At 35.6% G+C, this 25,436-nt stretch overlaps 1 protein-coding gene across 1 annotated transcript in view; it reads left to right on the top strand.

Moving 5' to 3' along the window:
* LOC140138825 (nuclear receptor subfamily 6 group A member 1-like) overlaps nt 1-6,861 on the top strand; it is a 63,119-nt gene extending 56,258 nt beyond the window's left edge. Inside the window, exons 4-5 of the mRNA XM_072160596.1 lie at nt 3,452-4,235; nt 5,332-6,861. Of these exons, the coding sequence (XP_072016697.1) occupies nt 3,452-4,235; nt 5,332-5,564 (1,017 nt within the window). The 3' untranslated portion in view covers nt 5,565-6,861. The remainder of the gene's footprint in view (nt 1-3,451; nt 4,236-5,331) is intronic.
* Nucleotides 6,862-25,436: the final 18,575 nt, after the last annotated feature.

Genomic DNA, 25,436 nt, shown 5'->3' with positions numbered 1-25,436 from the left:
ACATGAATTGACCGCTGATGACATCAGACTCTGTGGTTTGATGGACAAAATGTTTTGGCAATGTGTTCTAGCTTCTAGATCTGATATTTTCAAGTACTGAGTAGTACATCGCGCTATGTATTTGGGGGCATTATATTGCTACATTATAGAACAATGTTTTTGGCATCCTTACACCTCAAATATTAATAGAACTATAGATTTGGTTCCAATTTTCTAGATGCCACCTATGATTCTCACGAGGGGTCGAAGGTTAAAAAAGGACCACAAAGAAAAAACTTTTTTAATTCCTAGCTACATGATTGATAGAACAAATTTAAAATTTTGGCCCCATTATGAACTTCGACCCCTTGTGGGAAGCATAGGGTGCATAGAAAAGAAATGAAACCAATTCTATTTTTATCATTAGAGGTGTAAGGATGCCAAAAAACATTGGTTCCACAATGCAGCAAAAGTAGATGCTAACTCAAAAATCACCCGATATAATACCTGTACTTTAAGTTTCGGTAAACGGTCACGTTTCGTGTCTATATATTTCCACCCTAAATCTTAAGGCACGAAGTCAAATATTAGGCCAAAAAAATTAATGATTTGGTTTTCGCCCTCTCCCTTCTCAATTTGTGTGATTTGTCCGATTTGTTTATGGTTTTTTTTATTGTTGTTATTTTTGTTGTTGATATTTTTAATTTTTCAAAAATTTTAACACTTTGGAATGCTTTAGGAAAACTTCATATATATGTATATAAACAAATTCAAAGTATAGACCTCTGGCAAGGCAACCGTTACTTAAAGTTTCACGGAATACCCTCACTTACGATCATTGGGTAAACCGATCATCAGACGGATAGTTTATCATGAGTTCAAATTTACAGAAATGTTTATACGAGTATATACATTCTGTGGTGTCAAAATCATGACGAACCAAGCCAACCAGAACAGTCTCTACTCCAAAAGTAGTCGAGAGTGCTCAACCACTAAAAATAGTGGGGCGCCGTATCACAAGTTTACTTTACAAGTGACTAACTTTGGAATTTAAAGTGCTCAAACCCATTACAGGTGAGCTATAGAAACAAATTCAAAGTATAGACCTCTGGCAAGGCAACCGTTACTTAAAGTTTCACGGAATACCCTCACTTACGATCATTGGGTAAACCGATCATCAGACGGATAGTTTGTCATGAGTTCAAATTTACAGAAATGTTTATACGAGTATATACATTCTGTGGTGTCAAAATCATGACGAACCAAGCCAACCAGAACAGTCTCTACTCCAAAAGTAGTCGAGAGTGCTCAACCACTAAAAATAGTGGGGGCGTATTATAACAAGTTTACTTTACAAGTGACTAACTTTGGAATTTAAAGTGCTCAAACCCATTACAGGTGAGCTATAGAAACAAATTCAAAGTATAGACCTCTGGCAAGGCAACCGTTACTTAAAGTTTCACGGAATACCCTCACTTACGATCATTGGGTAAACCGATCATCAGACGGATAGTTTGTCATGAGTTCAAATTTACAGAAATGTTTATACGAGTATATACATTCTGTGGTGTCAAAATCATGACGAACCAAGCCAACCAGAATAAATAAGTTCATAATATAGAACAAGGATCGTTTCTCAATCTTTTTGTGGGTTTTTCCCTCAGAAACACACATTTGAAGAAAGGAAAAGAAAAGGCCCTCCTCTCCTCGAACGCTGTTGGGGATGGGGAAACTACTACATGTAACAATGCAAATTTTAAAATGAAGAAAAAACCTCCCTCCTTCCCTCCCCTCATGAATTCATGAAAATCCTCTGGACGAGAACCAAAACAGTAATTTTATAAGGCCTGAAGATTATAGTTCTTTCCATAAATAGGCCTACTTTTATATACAAATCAATTGCAATATGGTGGTGGTGTTTTTATTTTAAGGGTAAATAAATAAATATTTTTTAGAGTCGTAATTGAATCGGTACATTATAAGTTGTCATTAAGCAAGAGGGTGGATTCCTTCACGTGGTGGAGCACTCGCGTGGAGACGTTATTGTAATTGTTTACATCAAAATCGCTCACCCAAAATCAAGTTATTTTGCATGCGATGACCATGACCGTAACCTTGCTTAGATAACCGACCCATTCTTGTTCAGTTTGAAGAGTGTATGGTTTGAATAATTGGCTATTCAGATGAAATCCATACGCCCCTGTGGAAGAAATGTGTGTCAATTTTAAATGGCGTTACTCCATACGCTCTCCTGTGTGGAAGAATAAGGCCATCTTCCGTAGGGGGTGTATGGATTTCAACTGGAATTGCCCAAATTTCGGATCTAAAAGTGACGTGTCATTTATCCGTTTATTCTTTGCAAACTTATATATAGGTCTACTACACCCGGTACCCCCTGCTACGATAATTGCCCAAGTCATTTTTTGAAATTTAAATATACTATAGTCCATACCTTCCTCGAGTCAGTAAACTAAAATCAAATTTTGAGATTTTCTCAATAACTGTTACTTTTTTGCAGGAATCTGTTATGCTAGTTGGATTCCTTGCATCATTTCCTTTCTGAAAATGTGTACTTTTATATACTTCTCATCATTACATTTAGAGATACAATAAAAAAATTACTGACTCAAGGAAGATATACATACAGACAAAAAATGGTTCAAGCATGCATTCAAGCATAATTATTCACCAATCTTTGCACAAGAACAAATGAGACCAAATAAAAGGAATAATCAGAAGTGAAAATGGTGATCACGTAACTGATGTATGCTTGAACTGTATTTTGTACTTAATTGTTTACAAAATTATAAAAAGTGACTTGGGCAATTATCATAGCAGGGTGTCGATATAATTAAATGAGTATTAGCATTTGTCAAGAGTATCAAAATGTCGCTTACAGCGGCGTAACGCATGCGCATTGCAGACAAACAAACACGATCAAGCTTGTGATTGGCTGATGTGATCATGCCGCTGCGGTGTGAACGGCATAAAAAGTATATCCTTCCCATTTTTCTTCCGCCATCTTTTATTTTCTGCTATATTGACCACCATCTTTCTCTTCTTCCTATAATCATGTTAAGTTCCCCGATTAGCCAAGCAAATTCAAATAAAAAACACAGACATGATTACTTTATTTAAATTAATCAATCGATAATCAATGGGTATACACTCTAAGAAATAGAGGTTCTAAAATTGTCCTCTCAGGAGAACCGTTAGAGGTTCTCTAAAGAACCAAAAATGGTTCCAAAACCGTCGAAAATTGCCCCAAAAATGTGATACAGAACCTTTTAAGGGTTCTCCAAAATTAAAGAACATTTTTGAGAGGTTCAAGCGGGAGGGTTTTCCTGAGAGGACAAAAAGGTTCTATTTAGAACCTTTTCCTATAATACGTCGTATGTCACGTGTATATTTTGCGAATCACTTGGATGACAAATTAAATCAAATTTCTTTGTTTCATTTTTGTCGTTTACAGCTAACTCCAGAGGAGATCGAGCGCATCATGACTGGAGAGGAGTACGAGCTAGAGAGTGACAACAAACAAATGATTCACAGTCCAACCCGTAGCGATGGCATCTCTGACCAGCTATCCCCAACTTCCTTTTCACCCGGTAGTGCCTTCTCCCCGGCCGGCACCGTCGGTGCCCGATTTGATTTCCCCGCCCTTTCTATAGGTACGCCCAACAGTGCATTTTACCGCGCACGAAGTGCCAGCACAGGCGACATGTCCGCTGCGTCTGCTGCCATTGCGGCCGCCGCTGCTGCACGGGCTGCTGTGTCATCGGCACCCTTGGCTATCCTCCCTGAAGTTGAAGCTTTAGTCCACGCAGAGAGGGCACACACTATCGAGCCTTTGAGTCTACCAATGAGCTTGGATAAAAACCAAAACGCGGGCTACCCTGAATTGTTTGAGCTTTTGTGCAAGTTGATGGATAAGATGATCTACAAACACGTGCAGTGGTCCAAGAACTTACAATTTCACGACCGATTGAACGTCCCCGATCTTACACTGCTCCTAAGCAACAGCTGGTGTGAGAGTATGCTGCTGTCGACGCTGCACTCGCAACCGGCAAATCTCTTCCACGAATTGGCGGTTATTTTGAACAACTACATACCCAGCGAGGATGAGCTTCGACGATTTGGACAGGAAGGGCTGGAGATTATCGATATGGCGACAGCGATGGTGACCAAGTACCAGCGACTGAGGGTTAGTTTCCAGGAGTTTGCGTGCCTTAAAGTCATCAACTTTCTAAATCCAGGTGAGTAGAAACTTGCAATTGGCTATTCCAGAAAATAGATGCACACCCCCTGCAGAGGAGTTCGGATTTCAGGACTCAGTTTGTCCAGTCGTAATTGTTGGAAATTCGGACTTTTAGTGTCCAAAGGCGAACAAATCCATCAGCAGAAAAATAGTTCAGTGTCAGAAATCCTCAAATGTGAGAGCTCATCTTGGACATTTCCGTGATTGTTTATTCATTTAACAATGCATTTCCAAACTTTTTCAAGTAACATTGGCAACTGAAACTTCAGTCGTTTTCGGAAAGCGAACTTGGAAATCTTTTATTGAAAAGTTACTCCTCTATTTGTGGGATAGGCTTTTACGACGGGAGTTCATAACAATATGGTGTAAGTTTTTAGCGGGTTCGCCGTCGGACAAATTTAGAACTGTCTGAATGATGCTTGAAATAACATTTTTGCTTTTGGTTTGGTAGTAGTGAGGGTTTGGTAGTGAGATCTGCTTGTTCTCTGTTGACAAGAGACACTCTACAGCGAACGGCTATTTTCATAGCCACCAGTAGGCAAGGGGCGGCCTACATGTCTCATTCTTAGGTACTTTATCCTGAAGAAGTCAGAGCTACTCCTGACGAAAGCTTAACAGTCAGTTGGCGTGATGCGTGAAGTGAAGATGTCTTGCTGACTATACCAGATGAGATGAAATCTCGCCTATCTGCTGATGTAAAAGGTTTGGTGGCTCTGAAAAGAGCCGTTCGCTGCCCCTTGTCAACATCAGAGAACAAGCAATACTCCTCTATAGACTTATTTTCTGAAATAGCCCAATCTGTATCTTATACCATGTTGTTGTTCCATTTTTTAATTATCGGAAGCCTTTCGATGTATATTACTTTACTGTCGTAAACATAGATTGGTCCAAATATCTGTATTTCTCAAATTCACCTGATATCCAGAAATTTAGAATATGAAACCGATTATGCCGATGCGTGCTATCGTTTCTAGTACTGAGGTGTTTCTACCGAAGTTGCGTGCAAATGTTTCTAGTGTTAAGATGTGTCTAGAACCTTTCCAACTGCAATTACCAAGCTTATATATTTCGTGATTTGGTTTTACTTATTACAGAAACAGAAGACCTCGCCGATCCATCTTCTATCGAAGAATTGAGTAAGCGCCAATACTACGTTCTACATGACCACGTGCAGCTGAACAACAACGAAGGAGCCGACCGCTTTCGTGAGTTGTTGCTTATCATTCCCGACATTCGCCAATTGGCGCGAAAAATTAAAGACATGTCGTTTGAAAATGCACCATTGTTGTTTAAAGCTATCATGCACGCGTGCAACGCCAAAAAGTGAGAAGAGAATGCAGACGTGTAACGTTTTGACCAAAAGATACCAAAATATGAGATTCCCAGCAAATGGCCAACACGTTTTAATAACGTTTAAATGTTGGGTTATGCAAAGGCCACGTTTTTAAAATGTTTTATATGAAAAACACAAGAACAATATTTAAAACTGTTGTCAAAATGTTATTGTAAAATATTTTTTGATAAATATTTTTGCAAAAAAAAACCGTTCAAACGTGTTTTTGAATGTTATTAAAACGAAAATCCTTAATAAACTTTGACTTCTATACGTTTGTATAACTTGAAACGCTCTATGTAAAACGTTTTGTATTTTTGCTGGGGATTCTGGCTTTTTATCTTAAGTTAAAACATCATGTTCGCTATAAGCGGTAGAAGTGAGGAAAGGGATGTATTAAGTAAATAAACGCATGCCGTTTAAAAACTTTTAAATAAAATGTTGTTACGTGCATGCGTTTAACGCCAAAAAGTGATAAGATGTATATTATATAAAAAAAAGCCAAAATAAATGTTCATGTGCAGCTATATAATGTATTTTATGAATGTGTTGTTAGGTATAACAATACATGAAGCTAGTCCAGACGAAATCCATACACCTTGTGAAGAAGACATGACTTTAAATATTCCACACAGGGAGTGTGAATTTCAACTGGAGTTGTCTGAGCGATTCCATTTGAAATCTACATCCCCTTTGTGAGAGATTAGGACCTAAGGTTTGTATGGACTTCAACGGGATTAGCCAAGTAAGAGCCAAATTTTCACATGCAGCTATAAAGGACTTTTATAAGGGTACATGCAAAAATATTTTGCACAAAACTGATGCCAAACTGATCCAAAAATGATAATTTTGTTCAAGTAACCCCGGGCAAGTAACATAAATAGAGCAATTATAATGAGAATAAGCAATGATATTATCATGGAATATTTAAAGTAATTCCTTCTGGCCATCTCTGGTAGTGCTCATTGGTATATATCACATCTTAGCACCGTGTATAATAATCCGAAACAGAATTAAAACGTTTAGTTCGCGTCTGACATCCTGTCAACCGGACCACAAATACCGTACTGAGCAGGTCAGCACCCAATCACGCCGCGCCTTTGTCCTGGTGGCACACGCAAACTAGTCATTTTAATTCGGTCTCAGACTATAGCATACGTATTTGGAGCATAGTTGATGAATTCGACTGCCTTGCTCGCACGAAGGTTTCCGAATTCAACTGCCTTGCTCGCACGGAGGTTTCCGAATTCGACTGCATTGCTCGCACGGAGGTTTCCGAATTCGACTGCCTTGCCCGTTAGGATATATCAGAATCATTTCCGCTTCACCAAGTCCGCAACTGATGCGCAGGTACTCTCAGCGACTTAGATTGTGATTACCCCCAGCAGCTCCCCATTTTACACCTGGGTGGAGTGAAGCAATTGGGAATTAAGCTCTCTTGCTCAAAGACGCAACACACTGGCCGTGGTGGGGCTCGAACCCGCAACCTTCCGATCATGAAGCTCGCGCCCTAACCATTGGGCCACCGTGCTTAGGGTAGGCCTAGGGTTCACAGTGGGTAGGGTATGCCATTGGTATAATGTAAATGAAGAAAAAAATTAAAAAAATGTGGTTTGGCAGCGACGGATCTCTGTAGGCCTATATGTCCCTATAGAGTAGGCCTACTTGTCGCGTCTTAGAAGATTGTTTTGTTGTAAAATGTGCTTACAACACAATTGAACAGACAACAAAATGTCCGTTGTTGTCAAGACGAGACACTTCTGGACAGTGTAAAGATATCATGTTCAAGTATTTATAATTGAAGATCAAATTAAAAAGACTACTTTGCGTCTGACGTCAGGGTAATGGCGCGGTGTGATTGGTTGCTGACCTGCGCAGTACGACAATTTTAGTCTGGTTGACATGACGTCATAACGCAAACTAGTCTTTTTTTTAATTCGGTCTTCAATTATATACATTTTTGCACTTAATCGGACGGGAGTTTTTAATTTTTGGTTGTATGAAAATGCTTAGGCCTATAACAGTCAAAATGCTGAACTTTTTTTTTATCAACAAATCTCCAAAAATGCATTAGTACATTTTTGTAAACAATTTATAGTTGATCTTCAGACAGGGGCCTAATTTTAAAGATATTAATATTTGTATTGTAACATTGGTATCATCATGAACATCATTGTAAAGATGATTGTGAGATAACTTTGTCCAGGAGTGCCTGGTTTTGACAAAACATGCCAAATATTATATGTAATGAGTAACCTTAAAATAGAGTCCGATTTTGTTCGTTGTTAAATTGGCCTATTCCAGACAGATGGCCCTCTAGAGGATCTGAGGGTTGTGTACTAAAATTTTGTAAATCCACAAAAAATAGGACGGAAATCAGGAAACAATATGTGGGTTTAAGAAATAAGTTTACAAACAGGAAAAAAATAGAATTATTTTTAACATCACCAAAACTTTTGCAGTAATTCCTTAGGCTGAGTTCACATAGGAGTATACGGTATTCGCTATACGATATACGCTCATTCACAAAGTATACTCCTATGTGAACTCAGCCTAAAGAAATACTGCATTTGTAGGCCTATGCCAAATAATATATAGGATTCTGGCCTCAAATAGAGCAACAAAAACACTCATGGAATCTTTAAATTAAGGGAAAACCCGGATTTCCCACAAATTTTTTTGCCAGAATTGGATAAAGCAGCAGGACGAATTCTGGAAAATCCAGTTGGATAGTAACACCCCGGATTTCTCAAATCCTCTGTGGGGAAAAAAGGGTGAACTGGAATAGACCAATCACTAGGATCCACAACATGCTCATCTATCAGGGCACAGTTCTTTAACCCCAATGCATTTGTACATTCATTGATTGACCTTTGAAAATTTGGGTACAAAAACTCATACTCTGCGACTTGAGGTCAAATTTTCCACTATGATTGGTTAATTGAGGTTATTGAACTGTGTCATTGGGATGAGGCCATTGTGGTCCATAGTGAATCATGATACAAAAGATTTATATGGAGAACTGATCGGAATTATGAATGTGCAAATAAGTGCTCAGGCAAATGTCCTCTTTCGAATATGCATGTCTTTATAACGCAAATGTAATCTACTGCTGCTTCGAAACTTTTGTATAAATTGAAGCCAAACATTTCATCTGCAGCTATAATGAACCGCTTTGTCTATTTGCAAGATTCTTATGAATATTTTGCTACCAAAGTAAGCGTTTTGTGTGTGTATTTAGTATAAAAATCTAACATTTATAAATTAATTTGGTTTGTGGGCCCGTTGTTTAAAAGAGTTGTACATGTATAACATCATGTTTTCATGATAATAAAACACATATCGTGCACTCTTAGAAAAAAAGGTTCTCGGGGCTCTAAATACAGACAAAAAGGTTCTAGGAAATTGTCAGAACCAAAATATGTTCTTTTTAATATTTACGAACCTGTTTCATGTTCTGGCATTTGCAGAACCCTTTTAGGTCTTCGTAAAACTAGCTACATACAGGACGGCTAGAAGAACCTTTTTGAGTTCAACTTTGAAACTTGTTTCCAAGAGTGTGTCTTTTCATGTCATAATAGAAATAATATAGTGCCTATATTCTAAACCCAGGGTATACGAGGGGGTATCAAAAAGTTTTAGAAATCGTCCAGAATTGAAAGAGCTATATCAATGAAATTTTGTCAGTGCAATCACTGGTCCTTATGTACACTATGGTGCAAAAATGTCTAAAGTATGTTTACCTTTTTTACAGGCGACGCTAGATGCTAGTAACCTGCCGCCCCAGTTACTGCGCATAAACTGCAAGATTGAGAAAATTGAGGCAAGCAGCGTTATTAAGATCCTGCATTTGAAGGGTTGCAGTGCCTAGAAAATCGATGATGAAATGAAAGTTATCTTCGGTGGTGATTGTGATATTGTCACTGTTGCTTTTTGGAAAATGAATTTCTATTTCATCACAGATTTTTTGGGCACTGTAACATTTAAAATGGAACTTAATCATGCTACATGCCTCAATTTTCTCCATTTAGCTGGTTATGCGGTTACATAAACAGGTACTGACATCTAGCGCCTGTAAAAAAAGTAAATATTCTTATGAGACCATTTTGCATCATAGTGTACATAGACCAGTGATTGCACTGACAAAATTTCATTGATATAGCTTTTCACTTCTGGGCGATTTCTAAAACTTTTGATACCCCCTCGTACAAGGTAACGTGGTACCTGTAAAATACTTTCCATTGCCAGTGTATATAATATGGTATCAATAATGATTTAAAAAATAGTGTGAACGTGGGATGTACGAGTATAATGTAGATTTTACTATTAGTTATAGGTATTCAAGATGATATTAAGATTAGTCGGTGTCAAGCACAATGCTTGTTTGTTAGCATTAGTATATTTATATCATTTTAATACCCCCAATTTAATATATTAACTAAATTCAGGGAACACGGGAGAATGAATTGGGCATATTTTTTGTTGATTATTTGAACAACAAAAAAATGATATACTTTGATTTTTTTTTATAGTTATATTTGTTTTCTTTGGAAAATCGGGATAATGATTTTAAACTGTAAACATATACCACCGATAACCACCTCAACTAAAATAATAAGCTGCAGCGATATATAATCTCGTTTAAGGAAGCGTTGCTCCTTGATGATAATGTAAAAAGTGTTTTTATTTTATGAATTTGTATTCTTTTATATATCTATATATACGTGGGTTTATATTTTGGATCTTTTTTTCTATTTTCTATCATTGATGATTTATATTCTTCCACTAAAAATGTAAACATTTCCTGAACTATTGTAGAATCGCGTTTTGTCCAATTGTTTTGTAAATTGTCGAATGTTTTGTGAGTGTTGACAGTATGATGTCACCGTGACGTCATTATTAAATGGCGTTTCAAATCGTGATTTGATGACTTGAGATATGAGGTCCAGCTTTTCTTCTAGCTTTGCTTTGCTTTTCAAAAGTGGAGAAAAAGTGCGCGAAACAGCTACCTCAACGCGTTGACGTCACTGCCACGGTCAGTATGGAAAATGGTATTATGTGCCAAATTGAAACTAAACCGTACCGTGACACTTGTTTCACTTTTTAAAGGGAATTCTTGTCATTAAAGCTCAATTTGAGTGCTCGGTTGAATTTTGTTAATCCGTTATAATTTTAAATGAAAAGCAAAGTAGATCGGAGGTTGAAAAGAGACGATTGTCCATTTCTCAAGTCATCTTACAGACAGACACGCCGTTATAATTGTTGTTAGTTGATAGAAATAGTTCTTTCTTTTGCTGAAAAATGTAGTTTGTTGTTGTCTCATCATTACCACCCTCAAAGGGACAAGGCTCTAGAAAGCGCGCCAAATATTTGGCGCGAAAAACTACTTCTGCTTAGCAGATTAGTAGGTATATTCCTTAAAAACATATTTAACAAAAACAGTAGTAAAGCTATTATTATTATTATTTTAGTCGATGTCTATTTTCTTTGTGCTGCAAGTTGTTATTATGCTGCATGTGTTTGCTACATTTTCTTCTATCTCAGAGTGGCTAATTGTGCTATTCTAATTAAAATCCACACGCCCCCTATGGAAGACATGTCCTTAATCCCCTACACAAGGGGTGTAGATGTCAAATGGAGTTACCCATTCAGGTAACCATATTTGAAATTCACACTCCATGTGTGGGAGATTAAGGACATGTCCTACATAGGGTGTATGGATTTTAACTGGAATAGCCCATTTTTTCTTTTGTAATGATTATTTGTTATTATCAAGAGCGGTTAAACTTGAATAATTAGGGTGGGTTTTTTCTGGTTTTTTTTTTTTCGAAGTTTAAGATAACGAGCTTGTTGTATGGTTAACTCAAAATGATATTTGTTCTTTTATCAAATTGTAAAAATATAATTGTTAGGTTTTCATTATTGATTCATTATATTATGCAGTTGATATTTGCCATTGTTTTAATTAGGTTTATCCTTCCTTCTTCCCCCCCCCCCCCAAAAAAGGGTTTCCATTCTATGTTCTGTGTTTGGTGAATGAATACCCACCGAAATGCCTGAACTCCATAACGTGCCATTGTATTCTGGATCCGGGTCTTCTCTTGGTTTTTTTAAATGCCTAAAATGATTATTAAAATGAAAAAAAAAAAATGTTTGATCTTTTATTTAACCTTTGACATGCCTACAACAGACTCGTTATAATTTACTTTCTAATAATTACTTTACAAAGTCAAATATTTTAAGATTTTTAGATGGATTGTACATATTTTACTTTAACAAGGGTGATATTAGTTTCTCGAAGTCGTAAATATAATACGACTTAACATGTTGAATATTTTCAACCTCGTGGTGTCTTTTTAAAGGCATTTCTTGTTTGTTTTTTTTCTAAAAGTTGTTTGACTTATGTTCTCAACGATGTGAGGGAAATGTATAATTTTGTTAAGATTACTTAGCGCTAGCTTATTAATTATGTTTATCAATTTATTATTAGTTTTAATTTTTGTGAAAAAAGGGGTATTAACTTGTACATAGATTTGTAAACGTCTTTTGAGCTGCATGCAATGTAAGCTACAAAGTATGTGAAAAAATAATCAAATTAATACTATATATAACCGTAACGTGAACTTCAGCTTACATTTTATGGAAGAGAGAGAACGGAGAAGGAAGGAGAGGGAGTGCAAGATTCGAGTCCTCATAATTAAAGTCTATAATGTCACTTGTGTCGCCGTTGTGCATGCTTTGATCAAGTCACTGTCAACTAAACCACTTTGAAATGGACATGTTTGCCCGGTATTATTTACTGATGTAATTTGGGACACTACGAAAGGGTAATACTGATAAGTGTGTGGTCCGATTGCATGTACTAGGGTCCACAACATGCTCATCTATCAGGGCACATTTCTTTAACCCCAATACATTTGTATGTTCATTGAATGACCTGAAAATTTGGGTACAAAAACTCATACATTGCAGCTTGTGGTCAAATTTTGCACTATGATTGTTTAATTGAGGTTATTGAACTATGCCATTGGGATGAGGCCATTGTGGTCCCAAACATTCTTATTCTCTGGATGGTTACCACAAATTATCATGATTTTGTTTATACCGTTTAAATGAAATATATTTCAGGCCTAAAATTTAACTGGAGTTTTGAGAAAAATATGAGCTTTGACCTGATACTAAGTATTTATTTTAAATTTAATGGGGTAAAATGTGGGGGATGAGTCTATTAATCGGTCCACACCTTAGTTAAGTATTTACCCAACTGTATTATACTGACTGCAGTTTACTAACGGGAAGGTGTATGCATGGTTATTATGTTGTATATTACAAATTGTCATACTATTGTGGCCACAGTGGCCGCCCATAGATATGATATTCACCGAAATGTTCAGCAAATTGAAACTATGGGTAATAATGTCGTTCGTACATGTACCCATAATTAAAAGAAGTTGCATATTTCTATGCAGCAAAGTTTGTTTATTATAACGGGAAGGTGTTAGCATGGCTATTATGTTGTATTATTACAAATTGTCATATTGTGGCCATAGTGGCCGCCCATAGATATGATATTCACCGAAATGTTCAGCAAATTGGAACTTACGGTACTATGTCGTTCGTACCCAAAATTAAAAGAAGTTGCATATTTCTATGCAGCAAAGTTTGTTTATTATAAACTTTTTCCAATGATGTGATATGTTGTGGCAAGCTTGTAGCGCAATAAGTTTTTGTTACCCATTAAGGGATGGGGTATTGGACAGTATTTATTGTGGGACATAAGAATACATCAGACATATCGAATTGCATTCTGAATACGAAGAATGTCCTTCTGATGTCAAATAATTTTGATTTTTTGAAATTCGCAATGTAATACACATTTTATGGCAAATGATTAAAAATTGATATTTTTGATATTTAACAGTATCGAAGTAAACTTTATAAATCTGATGATTTATACTTAAAGTGTATATATGTAGGTGGGATGAAAAGCCGACGATCAATTGAAAATTTTGAACTTTCGTATTGAAGATATTGATTTTTCCCCAAAACACCAAAAATAATCCATATCTTCAATATGAAAGGTCAAAATTTTCAATTGATCGTCGGCTTTTCCTTCCAGCTACATACCCTACACTTTAAGAATATATCATTAGATTTATAAAATTTAATTCGAGAGGACTGTTAGGACTATATATCAAAAATGTGAAAAACATCAAATTTTAATAATTTGTCATAAAATTTGTATTATATCGTGAATTTCAAAAAATGAAAATTATTTGATATCAGAAAGACATTCTTCGTATTTAGAATGCAATTTCGATGTCTGATGTGCTCTCATGTCCCACAAAAATACTGTCAAAACGCTCATTCCAGATCCCTTAATATAGCGCAGCTGATGTCTTCTGTTGAAACGTAACTCTACCTCTTTATACATTAATTAGTATTGCACTACGAGCTGTCTGTAGTATCACTCTCATCTTTCATGTCTATAGGAACCTCAGTTCGATATTAATTGTCCCCATCATTGGACCAAGCACATGCGGGAAACTTTGTAAACAGATTAATAAGAAAACAGACGAATGTTGGCGATGGGAAACATTTTGGCGCTCTTTTTAGCCATTCACACTTCAAACGGTCAAATTTGTTCAAACTTATAATTTTATATAATTGCTATATTAACATTATCACTACGAAGGTGGGTTGTAATCTCGTATGGATGTAAAATAATTAAAATTATTATTGATTAAAAGTTTTTGGTATAACATAATATTTACATGATAAAAAGTACAGCAACAACAACAAAACATATGGTGAAAATGCGGCGTTAATTAACATTGTTGTACTTCCGGTACCTGCCAAAGAATGCTATAATGTTAATCTTCCAGTACTTGGGTTATGTTTTTGATTTGTTTGATGGAGATTTATGGCAAATGTTGACGTCGGTTTAATAGTAAAGAGATAGGGACGAAGATACATAAAGGATATGAATCCGAATAATATTATATTTTCGATCGTTCCCAGAATCTTTTGCAAAGTACGTCTTCGTTAATGCGAACATCGTCAATGCGAACGATGAATTGCGCGGTACCGATAATGCGCACCAGAGGATGATTTAAGCACTACCCATCACGCCACTGTGTTGCCTTGCGGTTAGCGCAGCTGTGTGAGTGAACATGACACCACTGCTCGCACACTGCATAGACGTGCATGGTTAAATTTGAATTTGGACTGATATATTTACAATAAAAACACATTCAAAATGCTGGTCGATTTCACATTTTATGTTATCTACAGAAGATGTGAATTATCCTTTATGCATACATCACTTTTGTTCTGAAATCGACCAAGTAATAATGACACACACACAATTCTTAAACAACACATTTTGCACAGAATTCAATGGGATATGAAAAGTAAAGTGGCAGTTGAAACTCTAGTGATAACACTTTTGCAGTGCATGATGGGGCTTCCTTAAATCATCCTCTGAATGCGCACTGACCTATTCACGGTTTGCTATTATTTTAAATGAGGTGATGTATAGGCCTATCCATTTCAAAGGATTCTGGGAACGGGTAAGAGATCTTATCTGATTATAAACATTGATGGTCAATAAAGCAACATGATCAATGATCCTCGCAAAATGAGTAAAAATATATTCAATTGTTTTAGGAATGGCATAAAAGTGGAAGATAAAATTCATTTCAAATTATATATCATTTTGGAGTTTTTTATTCATAAAATATTGGCAAAAAGTTAAATAAACGGCAGTGTTGATAAATATTCATTTGCTTGTAGATACGAGTAAAACCTAAAAATATTTTCGATGAATTTTACATTATAATTTTATTACGTCACTATATTTTCGATGATTTTTTTTTCGATTTTCTGTCTTGAAGTTAATTCACAGTTGTACACACACAATAAATAATCATGATAAGGGACCGTTCACAAACACTTGTAAAAGGGGGGCTGATGCAAAAAAAGGAGCCCTTTTAAAATTTGTATCCCTCTGAAGGGGTCCTTTAAATAGTCACCTCAATTTTTTTTCTCGTATAGAATTATGAGTTGACACCATTTTCTGTGGGGTTGACGTACATTTTTCATTGCCAAAAGGGCGCCCTGAAAATAATTTTAGATCCGAAAAGGGGCCCTGAAAAAAAATGTGTGAATTTTCTTTTGCATCAGCCCCCCCCCCGTTACAAGTGTTTGTGAACGGTCCCTAATGTGATAAAAAAGTATCTAAGAATTAAGGTTTGATCAACATTTTATAGAATATTCAATATTATCATGAATTTCCATTTCAAAGTGAATGATCTATGATAACGGTGTAATATAAGCTGTTCATATTTCAGAGTTGAAACTTTCACAGATTTAACGATCAAAAATAATTAACTATAATTGCATGTATTTATGAAAGACATCCAATAATTATTATATTCCACCCACCGACAATTTGTTATTTACAGCTTTATGTACCAAACAGTATTGTGTTCATAAGTACAATAAAATGCCATTAACAAACAAATGAAATTGTCCTGTTCTTTAATTTTCTTGTGTTTATGTATGAAATGAATTTTACATTGTAATTTTATTACGTCAATATTCAGTGGCGTAGGGTCATATTTTTAAATCCCATAGGAAAATTGCCGAAAAAGGGCTTGTGCCCCCTCCCCCCATCAGCCCCGGTGCCCCCCCCCCCCAATCAAGGCAATCATGGTCGGTGCCCCCATCCCCAATATGATGACCCACCCTATAACTCCACTATCAATATTGATAGCTATGATGTGCTTCATCTAATTTGAGTCAAGTTCATGGCTGACTGTTAGAAAATGCACGATAACGCCCTCTCGGGTTCAGCATCGGTGACATAACTCGTTTAACAAGTCAATGGTACCTATTTTAGACCACCAAATAACTTCTCCATTGAAAAGCACGTAAAAATCAACTTTTTTACCCGGCGTTTTCTACCACGCGCGACAATATTTTTCATTTTTTTACGTCATCCCTGTATTAATTAAGGACTGATTTTAATTAAAGCTTCAATTTTGGTTATTTAAAAATGTTGAAAAGCGACGCCGCTATTAGCAGTAATTCGGGCAGGGCCTACTTTTCTTGTGAAATCGATTTGTAAAATTTCATATCTATTTTAGTCATTAATAGGTTACTATCTTTCATTTAAATCAAAATATGCCAACCTCGCGAAGAACATTGTCTCCAGTAGGCCTAACCATATACTTTTAACCGGAACCCATCACCAATTGCACCTTTCGCGCAGTGATTTGGTGTAATGCGCCCTTAATCTTACTAAGCCTATGCCATTACTTGTGGGATATCGAGTCTGGGGTCTCTGGCTGTGTCAGTCTTGTAAATGTCTCGCTCTTACTCCTACCTCCCTCTGTCTACAAATAAGATCCATAAGCGCCATTTTAGATCCAAACAGACCCTCTCTCACCCAATGACCCCATAAGTTGTACATTTTGCTCTCAACGAATGCCAAAAATCATGCTCTCACCCTTGCAATGACCCCACATTTTTTATATAAAAAAGGCTACATTTGTAGATATTAAAAAAAGAAACTGGCCTACTGCGATATTTAGTGCGACATGCGCACACGTGCATAAACTTATGCTAGCCACCTATTTTTTACTATACGTTAAGGGCTAGGGTATGAACGTTTGGACAGTATTTATTGTGGGACATTAGAGCACATCAGACATATCGAATTGCATTCTGAATACGAAGATTGTCATTCTGATATCAAATAATTTTGATTTTTTTAAATTCGCAATTTAATACACATTTTATGGCAAATCATTAAAAATTGATATTTTTGATATTTAACAGTACTTGAAGTAAACTTTATAAATCTGATGATTTATACTTGTGTATGTAGGTGGGATGAAAAGCCGACTATCAATTGAAAATTTTGACCTTTCGTATTGAAGATATGGATTTTTTCCCCAAAACACCAAAAAAAATAGGTCTTTTGGGGAAAAATCCATATCTTCAATATGAAAGGTCAACATTTTCAATTGACCGTCGGCTTTTCTTCCCTGCTACATACACTTTAAGAATATATCATTAGATTTATATAATTTACTTCGAGGACTGTTATAGGCTATATCAAAAATTTGAAAAATATCAAATTTTTATAATTTGTCATAAAATTTGTATTATATTGTGATTTTCAAAAATGAAAATTATTTGATATCAGAAAGACATGCTTCGTATTCAGAATGCAATTCGATAGGTCTGAGGTGCTCTCATGTCCTACAAAAAATACTGTCGAAACGCAATAAACGCTCATTTTAGATCCCTTAAGGGGTACTTTTTTGCGGTTTTTTGCATTTTGTGAAGAAATGAGAAAAAATTGGACAAAGTAGTATGCAAAATGAAGGGGCAAATCTTCTCGTTCTATTGGTGGCATCGGTATCATGATGTAGCTTACATGCTTTTAAAGGTAGAAGCCAAAAGGTGGTACATCACTGATGTTTTGAATTCACTTCATTTTGGAAAGCTTACTATCAACGGATTTCGTTAAAAGTTTGGATAGGTGTTGCTAACGCATTAGAGAAATAATGTTGATATGTAAAATGGGAATAAGTGGTTCCTGATGACTTCATGAACTTGGTGATTTTCAGTGCTCCACACCTATCAACAAACGAACTGGTTAAGGGTATACGATGTATTGTTGGTCGAAGCAGCAGAAAAAAAGTATTTCACAGCATCTTGCGAATGGTAGTGCGCTTTAGCAAAAATTGCATTGCTCAATTCATAGCGAGCATGTAGAAGAATTCAAATATCACAGATATACTTTTGTAGGTCCTGTGGTTCTTGAGTTATGTTGTAAAGAGGGCTGAAACAACAACACTTTTGTAAAACGTACATAACTCATTAATAACAATAAATTAAGCAAGTTTTCAAAGTATATCGATATGATTTGCAGAATGAACTTTTGCAAAACACCAAAGTGTTATTTTCCAATAATATATTGATTCAGATAATGAAAATCGATTTTTTTTTTGGCTGCTTCGACCAACAATACCTCGTATACCCTTAAAATGCTTCTATTTTCAATGTTGAGCTGTATTTTGTATTTTTAACTAGCGACATTATTTCACTGAAACCTAATTAAGCCATAGGTAACAGGTTACCACAACCATACTACAGCAATGTTGAAAAAAATGCATTTCTCGTCACCTATACCACCATATTTCGTAAGGCTAGTTAAAGACCCATTCAGTGATCCCAGCGCAAGTGTGAAAAAATTAAAATTGTTTATAAATTGCTTAAGGGGTACTACACCTGCCCAATTTTGTGCCTATTTTTCATTTTCTCAAAATTATTGTGTATTGGGGACAAGTAAGATATGTTTATTATAGGGGCAAGGACTACAACTACTGCACTGGAAATTTTATTTCAGCACAGACAACAGTTGTGGAGTTACAGTCAAAATTGAGGGAAAACCAACATTTGATCAATAAATCAATAACTATTTGCTTTGAGTTGCTGAATTTTCAGTACAGCAGTTGTAGTCCTTGCCCCTATAATATACATATCTTACTTGTCACCAATGTGCTATAATTTTTGAGAAAATGCAAAATAGGCACAAATTGGCCAGGGTGTAGTACCCCTAAGATGTACTTTTAATCATATCTGGGATCTACAGGGTGTCCCAAAAAAAGAGGCCCCTCATTGCGCCCTCTTTTTCTCCTATTTCTGAAAAGGTGATCAAATATATTTTGGTATGTAAAGAAACCTTGAGTCGTTAGCTTTAATAAACCGAAACAATTATATCACTCGGCTCACAACTTTTGAAGATATGCTCTTTTAAAGAAATGTGCCCGTTTTTCACTCTGTCCACGGAGGAGGTTTGGCAAATTCAAAGATTGAAAAGGAGTACACATACCATGCATGAATAGCAAACATTCCTCAATGATAACTTTATAAAATAACTTTATATATGGAATGGGCTTTACCGGTGGGTTTATGGGCAATGTATTTTGTTAATGTCATTAATTTGTGGGTAAAATGGATGCCGAATGGGACTTCTTTTGCTTTACTTGCAATTACTTATTTTTTCTTGGTTATTTATGCCTTTTTGTTTTATTATGTTTCTTTACTTTCTTACTTTGTTGTTTCTTGCATTCTTTCTTTTTATTTACAACATAAGTCATTTCTCTTTTAGGATAAAAGGTAGCCCTAAAAGGCTGTTTGGTTTGTCTCTGGTTCTTCTGAAGTGAGTTTACTGTGCCGCTCTGCCCTCTACCTGGTTGCCTCCTTGGCGAATACAGGTTTCAGCCCTGGTCCTCATTGCATCAATTGCGTTGCGTACCATCCTTGTGCGACGGATACTTGCGAATGCATTCAGTAATACGTTTGCGAAGATCTTGGATTTTGCCACAAAGGAAAAAAATCAAGTGGTGTGAGGTCTGGTGATCGTGCAGGCCACTCCACAGCACGAGCCATCCCAGCCACTCTGTTTGCTATCCGTGGACAGAGTGAAAAACGGGCACTTTTATTCAAAAGGGCATATCTTCAAAAGTTGTTAGCCGATTGAAATAATTGTTTTGGTTTATTAAAGCTAACGATGTAAAGTTTCTTTACATACCAAAATATATTTAATCAACTTTTCAGAAATAGGAGAAAAAGAGGGCGCAATGAGGGGCCTCTTTTTTTTGGGACACCCTGTATTTCAAAATAATATAAATCTTTATGGGGATTTAAATATCGATATTAAATACAAGTCTGTGTGACTTCTTATCAAGCAATACGTCTATTCACGGCAGTAATACCAAGTCAGGACTACTTCTTTCATAAAGTTCAAGCAATAGTCTGCAGTGCCAGTGATAATTTCAGTGTCACTGCAGTGGCCGAGTGTGATCCTTCATGGAAATAAGCTTACCCATTTATAAATTATATTATGTGTACATAGGTAAGCTTATACAGCAGAAGCACTATACTACCTCGGCGATCGAAGATAATATGCATTTGCCCTTCGTGCACAACAATGTAAGCTTTCTTAGTTTCCCATGGAAGTTATAGTCACTGACATTGGCAATTACAGCATCTGGGATGCCATTCTGCAAAACAAATTCGTCCATATCACTTCATTCATTCGCTCGCCACCACACGAAATCGCAAAAGAAAGGAAAACGTTTCGATTTGATCACGTGCACGCACCATCGCGTTGTGATTGGTTTACTGTTTTTTTTCAGCATGGTTGGCAAAGGTCAAAAAATAGATTTTGCTTATACCTTTGGAGGTTGAAGTACTTTGGTAGTGTGTTACAGTGACGGGCATTGTTCGTCCATTTTTTGCTTGTTGCCATGGTAACAGCCAATTCTTAGTTTTATGCAGTTTTTAGTCAATTTCAGGGTAAAAAAAGTGAAATTTATCCTATTTTGGCTGGTTAATTGCAGCAATACATGACACATTTTTACAAAACCAAATATTACATGATATAGACCTACCCCCATACGTTACGAAGAAAGTTTGAAATCTTTTGAAAATATCATCTTTATGTGTTTTTGGGAACTGGCAACACTGCAAGTTTTCACATAGTGAAAAATGTGATATTTTACCCCATCTTTGCATCGAAAAAAATCTATATGCCGGAGCACTCTGGATATTAATATTACAGCAGGTGGTGAAGGTGACCTGGCCCCACCCATATCTGATAAAAACAGCTTGGGCACTTGTATACATTGTAAGCAGTGTTGCCATAAAATGATGCATTTTGGCAAATTTAACAAAATGAGATTTTCACAAAATATGATATGAATTGTTACACAAAAGCAGGTTTCTTAAGATTGATTATATCTTTCCATATCCTTATGATGAAGGTGTCTTAGTTCGACTCATTTCTAATGAGAAAAGCTTGTTATATTGTATATCAAAAATCAGTGTTGCCAGAAAATGATGCATTTTGGTAAATTAAAAATGAGATTTTTTTACAAACTATGGTATAAATTGTTACACTGGTGCAGGTTTCACATATCTCTCCTTACATATGATAAAGGAGTCTTAGGTTCACTCATTTGTAATTAAAAAAAAGCTTGTTATATTGCAAATCAAAAAGCAGTGTTGCCAGAAAATGCTGCATTTTAGTAAAAAGTAGGGTGTTTTTTACAAACTATGCTATAAATTGTTACATTGGTGCAGGTTTCACATATCTCTCCTTCATAATGATTAAGGTGTCTTAGGTTCACTCATTTCTAATGAGAAAAGCTTGTTATATTGCAAATCAAAGAGCAGTGTTGCCAGAAAATGCCGCATTTTGGTAAAAAAATGGGGTTTTTTTTACAAACTATGCTATAAATTGTTAAATTGGTGCAGGTTTCACATATCTTTCCTAGTCATAATGATAAAGGGGTCTTAGATTCACTCATTTGTAATGAGAAAAACTGTTATATTGAAAATCAAAAAGCAGTGTTGCCAGAAAATGTTGTATTTTGGCAAATTCAACAAAATGAGATTTTCACAAAATATGATAAGAATTGTTTCACAAAACCAAGTTTCTTAAGATTTATTATCTCTCTATATCCTTATGATAAAGGGGTCTTTGGTTGACTCATTTCTAATCAGAAAAGGTTGTTATGTTGTCAATCAAAAAAGCAGTGTTGCCAGAAAATGGTGCAGTTTGGTCAATTAAAAAAATAGATTTTTACAAAAAATGATATAAATTTCTACACTGATGCAGGTTTTTGTGTCTCCATATCCTTAATGATAAAGCTGTCTTAGGTTTTTTTTTTTAATGACAAAAGCTTGTTATATCGTATATCAAAAGCAGTGTTGCCAGAAAATGATACATTTTGGTCCTTTAAAAAAATGAGATTTGTTTTTTCAAACTTTTTTCTTGTGTCTCTCCTTATCCTGATGATAAAGGGTTCTTAGGCGCACACATTTCCGATGAGAAAAGTTTATTATATTGTATATCAAAAGCAGTGTTGCCAGAAAATGCATTTTGGCAAAATCAAATACTGAGTTTTTACTATGTGATTATTAAGGTTTGTACTATGACATTTGTTTATTGCATTATCTAATCTTGTTTGATTCATGAATTTAAAAAATTAATAAAAACAATTCTGACTTTACAGGCCTTTCAGAGACACCCTGTATTGGAAGGTATTGTGCTTTGAATAAATTTATGACTGGAATTTATTCTGCAGCGTGTGCATGAACTTTTCATATTGTCATTTCATATTGTCAGAAGATGGGGCACTGAGTTTAGCCACAGCAGATCTATGTGTTTCCACCACACAGTAGGCCTATAATATGGAATTTATTAATTGAGGTGTATTTTATCTTGGATCAAGTGTCTTCCATAGTAAATTTGCCCATATTGGTATTTAAAAGGAACAATTTTTAACTACAATATTTCAAGACCAAGAACCAAATTAGGTGCTACTCTGTGACACAATTGGGCGAGTATGGTATGATTCCAAGTTGGTAATAGGAATTTACTTCGTTTGCATATTTATTATTTTCTTCTGATGGCCTTCAAGATGTGGATATTTTCAGAAAAGAGATGAAGTTGTTTATTCTACTTGAATAATTTAAATTTAGGCAGATATGAAATGTGCTGGATATGTTTCTGCTGAGCCATGAAATGGTATAAGCCTATCATAGTGAATGTTACTTGCTTACTTACTAACTTACCGGGCTAACTTACCGACTAAACTTTTCGTGTGAAATGGACATATTTTTATCTTGAAATTTCACAAAGGTATGACATCCAAGTGGTGTCAAAGGAAAGAGAAAAAAGTAAAGTATATGATAAAATATTTCCCCACCCGAAGTGACACTTATAAAAAGACCTGGGTCAATAATCATATGGGTCCTTTTCATGTCTCAAAGTGCCTAGAAGGTATGACCTCCCGAGTGGTGTCAAATGAAAGAGGTATAAGTACAGAATATAACAAAAATAATTTCCCCACCAGGGGTTGCACTCCTCATAAGACCTGCGTCAATATTCATATTTTGGGTCCTGTTCATATCTCAAAATGCCAAAAAGGTATGACCCCCTGAGTGATGACACCACTTAGAGTGGGGGGGGGGTCATACCTTCTTGGCATGACACCACTCAGGGGGTTATACCTTTTTGGCATTTTAAGATAAAGATTTCAAGATATTGACCCAGGTCTTACGAGGAGTGTCACCCTCGGTGGGGAAATTATGTTTATTATATTCTTTACTTACATCTCATGGAAATCTTAGGTAAACTGAGTATGAATTATTGGATTGTTATGAACTTTTTTTAAAGTAGGCCTACATACAGCTTCGGTATGAAAATTTTCAGCATTTCACGTTATCTCCCAGTAATACCTTGGTGGTATTTACCAAGAAATACCAGTATTTCACACCCTATTAGTATTAATTATTCCACAGAAAAAGTTAATTATCAACATTTCAGACAGTTTGTATCAAAGCAAAATAATTTTATGAAACATAACCTTCATCCGTGGCGTTGACCTTTTTAAAGACAGTTCTTGTTTGTGATTGCCACGGTCAAAAGGCCCTGATGGTAGGGATATCATGTGCATCCCTGGTAAGACCAAACACAAATTGATTAGGTGTGACCGTTGTGTATAGCTATATAGGGCTTTAATATACATTTGTGTTTCCTCAATTATCTAAATTAAAACTAAAACCTTTTTCAAAGAAATAGTATAGCCTAAATGTCATCAAAATCATTTAACTGTACCAATTTTCCAAAAAGTTAGAACATAGGCTATACACACAAAATGTAGTGTTTTCCCGGGATTGTTTTCTGTCAAAACTGTCTTCTATAACCCAACTCTCCATGTAGTCACCATGTGACATAGATAGGCTAGGTATATTCAAAAATACAATTATTTTAGCATAAAACATTGAAATCACCTTTTTTACAAACACCCAATGTAATTTTTCTGGCAACACTTCTTTTTTATATACAATTTACCAAACTTTTCTTTTTACACCCTATATTATTATCCTGGCAACACTTATTTTGATATAGGCCTACAATTTTCCTTATGGGAAAGAAGAACTTTTCTTATGGGAAAGAAGTGAACATAAGTCTCCTTTATTATAAGGATATGGAGAGACACAACTGAGAAACCTGCATCGGGGTAACAATTTAACTTATATCACAGTTTGTAAAAATCTCGTTTTTTAAATTGATCAAAATGCACCATTTTCTGGCAACAATGCTCTTTGATTTACAATGTAACAAGTGAGTGAGTGAACCCTTTATCATATGACTAAGGAGAGATATGTGAAACCTGCACCAGTGCTGTAACCATTTATATCATAGTTTGTAAAAAATATCATTTTTTAATTTACCAAGATGCATCATCTTGTGGCAACACTGCTTTTTGATATACAATATAACAAGCTTTTCTCATTAGAAATGAGTCAACCGAAGACCCCTTTATCATAAGGATATAGAGAGATAATGAATCTTAAGAAACTTGGTTTTGTGTAATTACAATTCATATCATATTTTGTGAAAATCTCAATTTTGCCAAAATTAACCATTTTCTGGCAACACTGCTTTTTGATTTTCAATATAACAAGCTTTTCTCATTACAAATGAGTGAACCTAAGACCCCTTTATCATATGACTAAGGAGAGATAATGTGAAACCTGCACCAGTGTAACAATTTATAGCATAGTTTGTAAAAAAAAACCATTTTTTACCAAAATGCACCATTTTCTGGCAACACTGCTTTTTAATTTTCAATACAACAAGCTTTTTTTTTTATTACGAATGAGTGAACCTAAGACCCCTTTATCATATGACTAAGGAGAGATATGCGAAACCTGTACCAGTGTAACAATTTATAGCATAGTTTGTGAAAAATTTCATTTTTAATTTACCAA

The sequence above is a fragment of the Amphiura filiformis genome, chromosome 18 (assembly GCF_039555335.1).
Source record: "Amphiura filiformis chromosome 18, Afil_fr2py, whole genome shotgun sequence".
Lineage (NCBI taxonomy): Eukaryota > Metazoa > Echinodermata > Ophiuroidea > Amphilepidida > Amphiuridae > Amphiura > Amphiura filiformis.
This window is presented reverse-complemented; position numbering and strand designations above follow the sequence as displayed.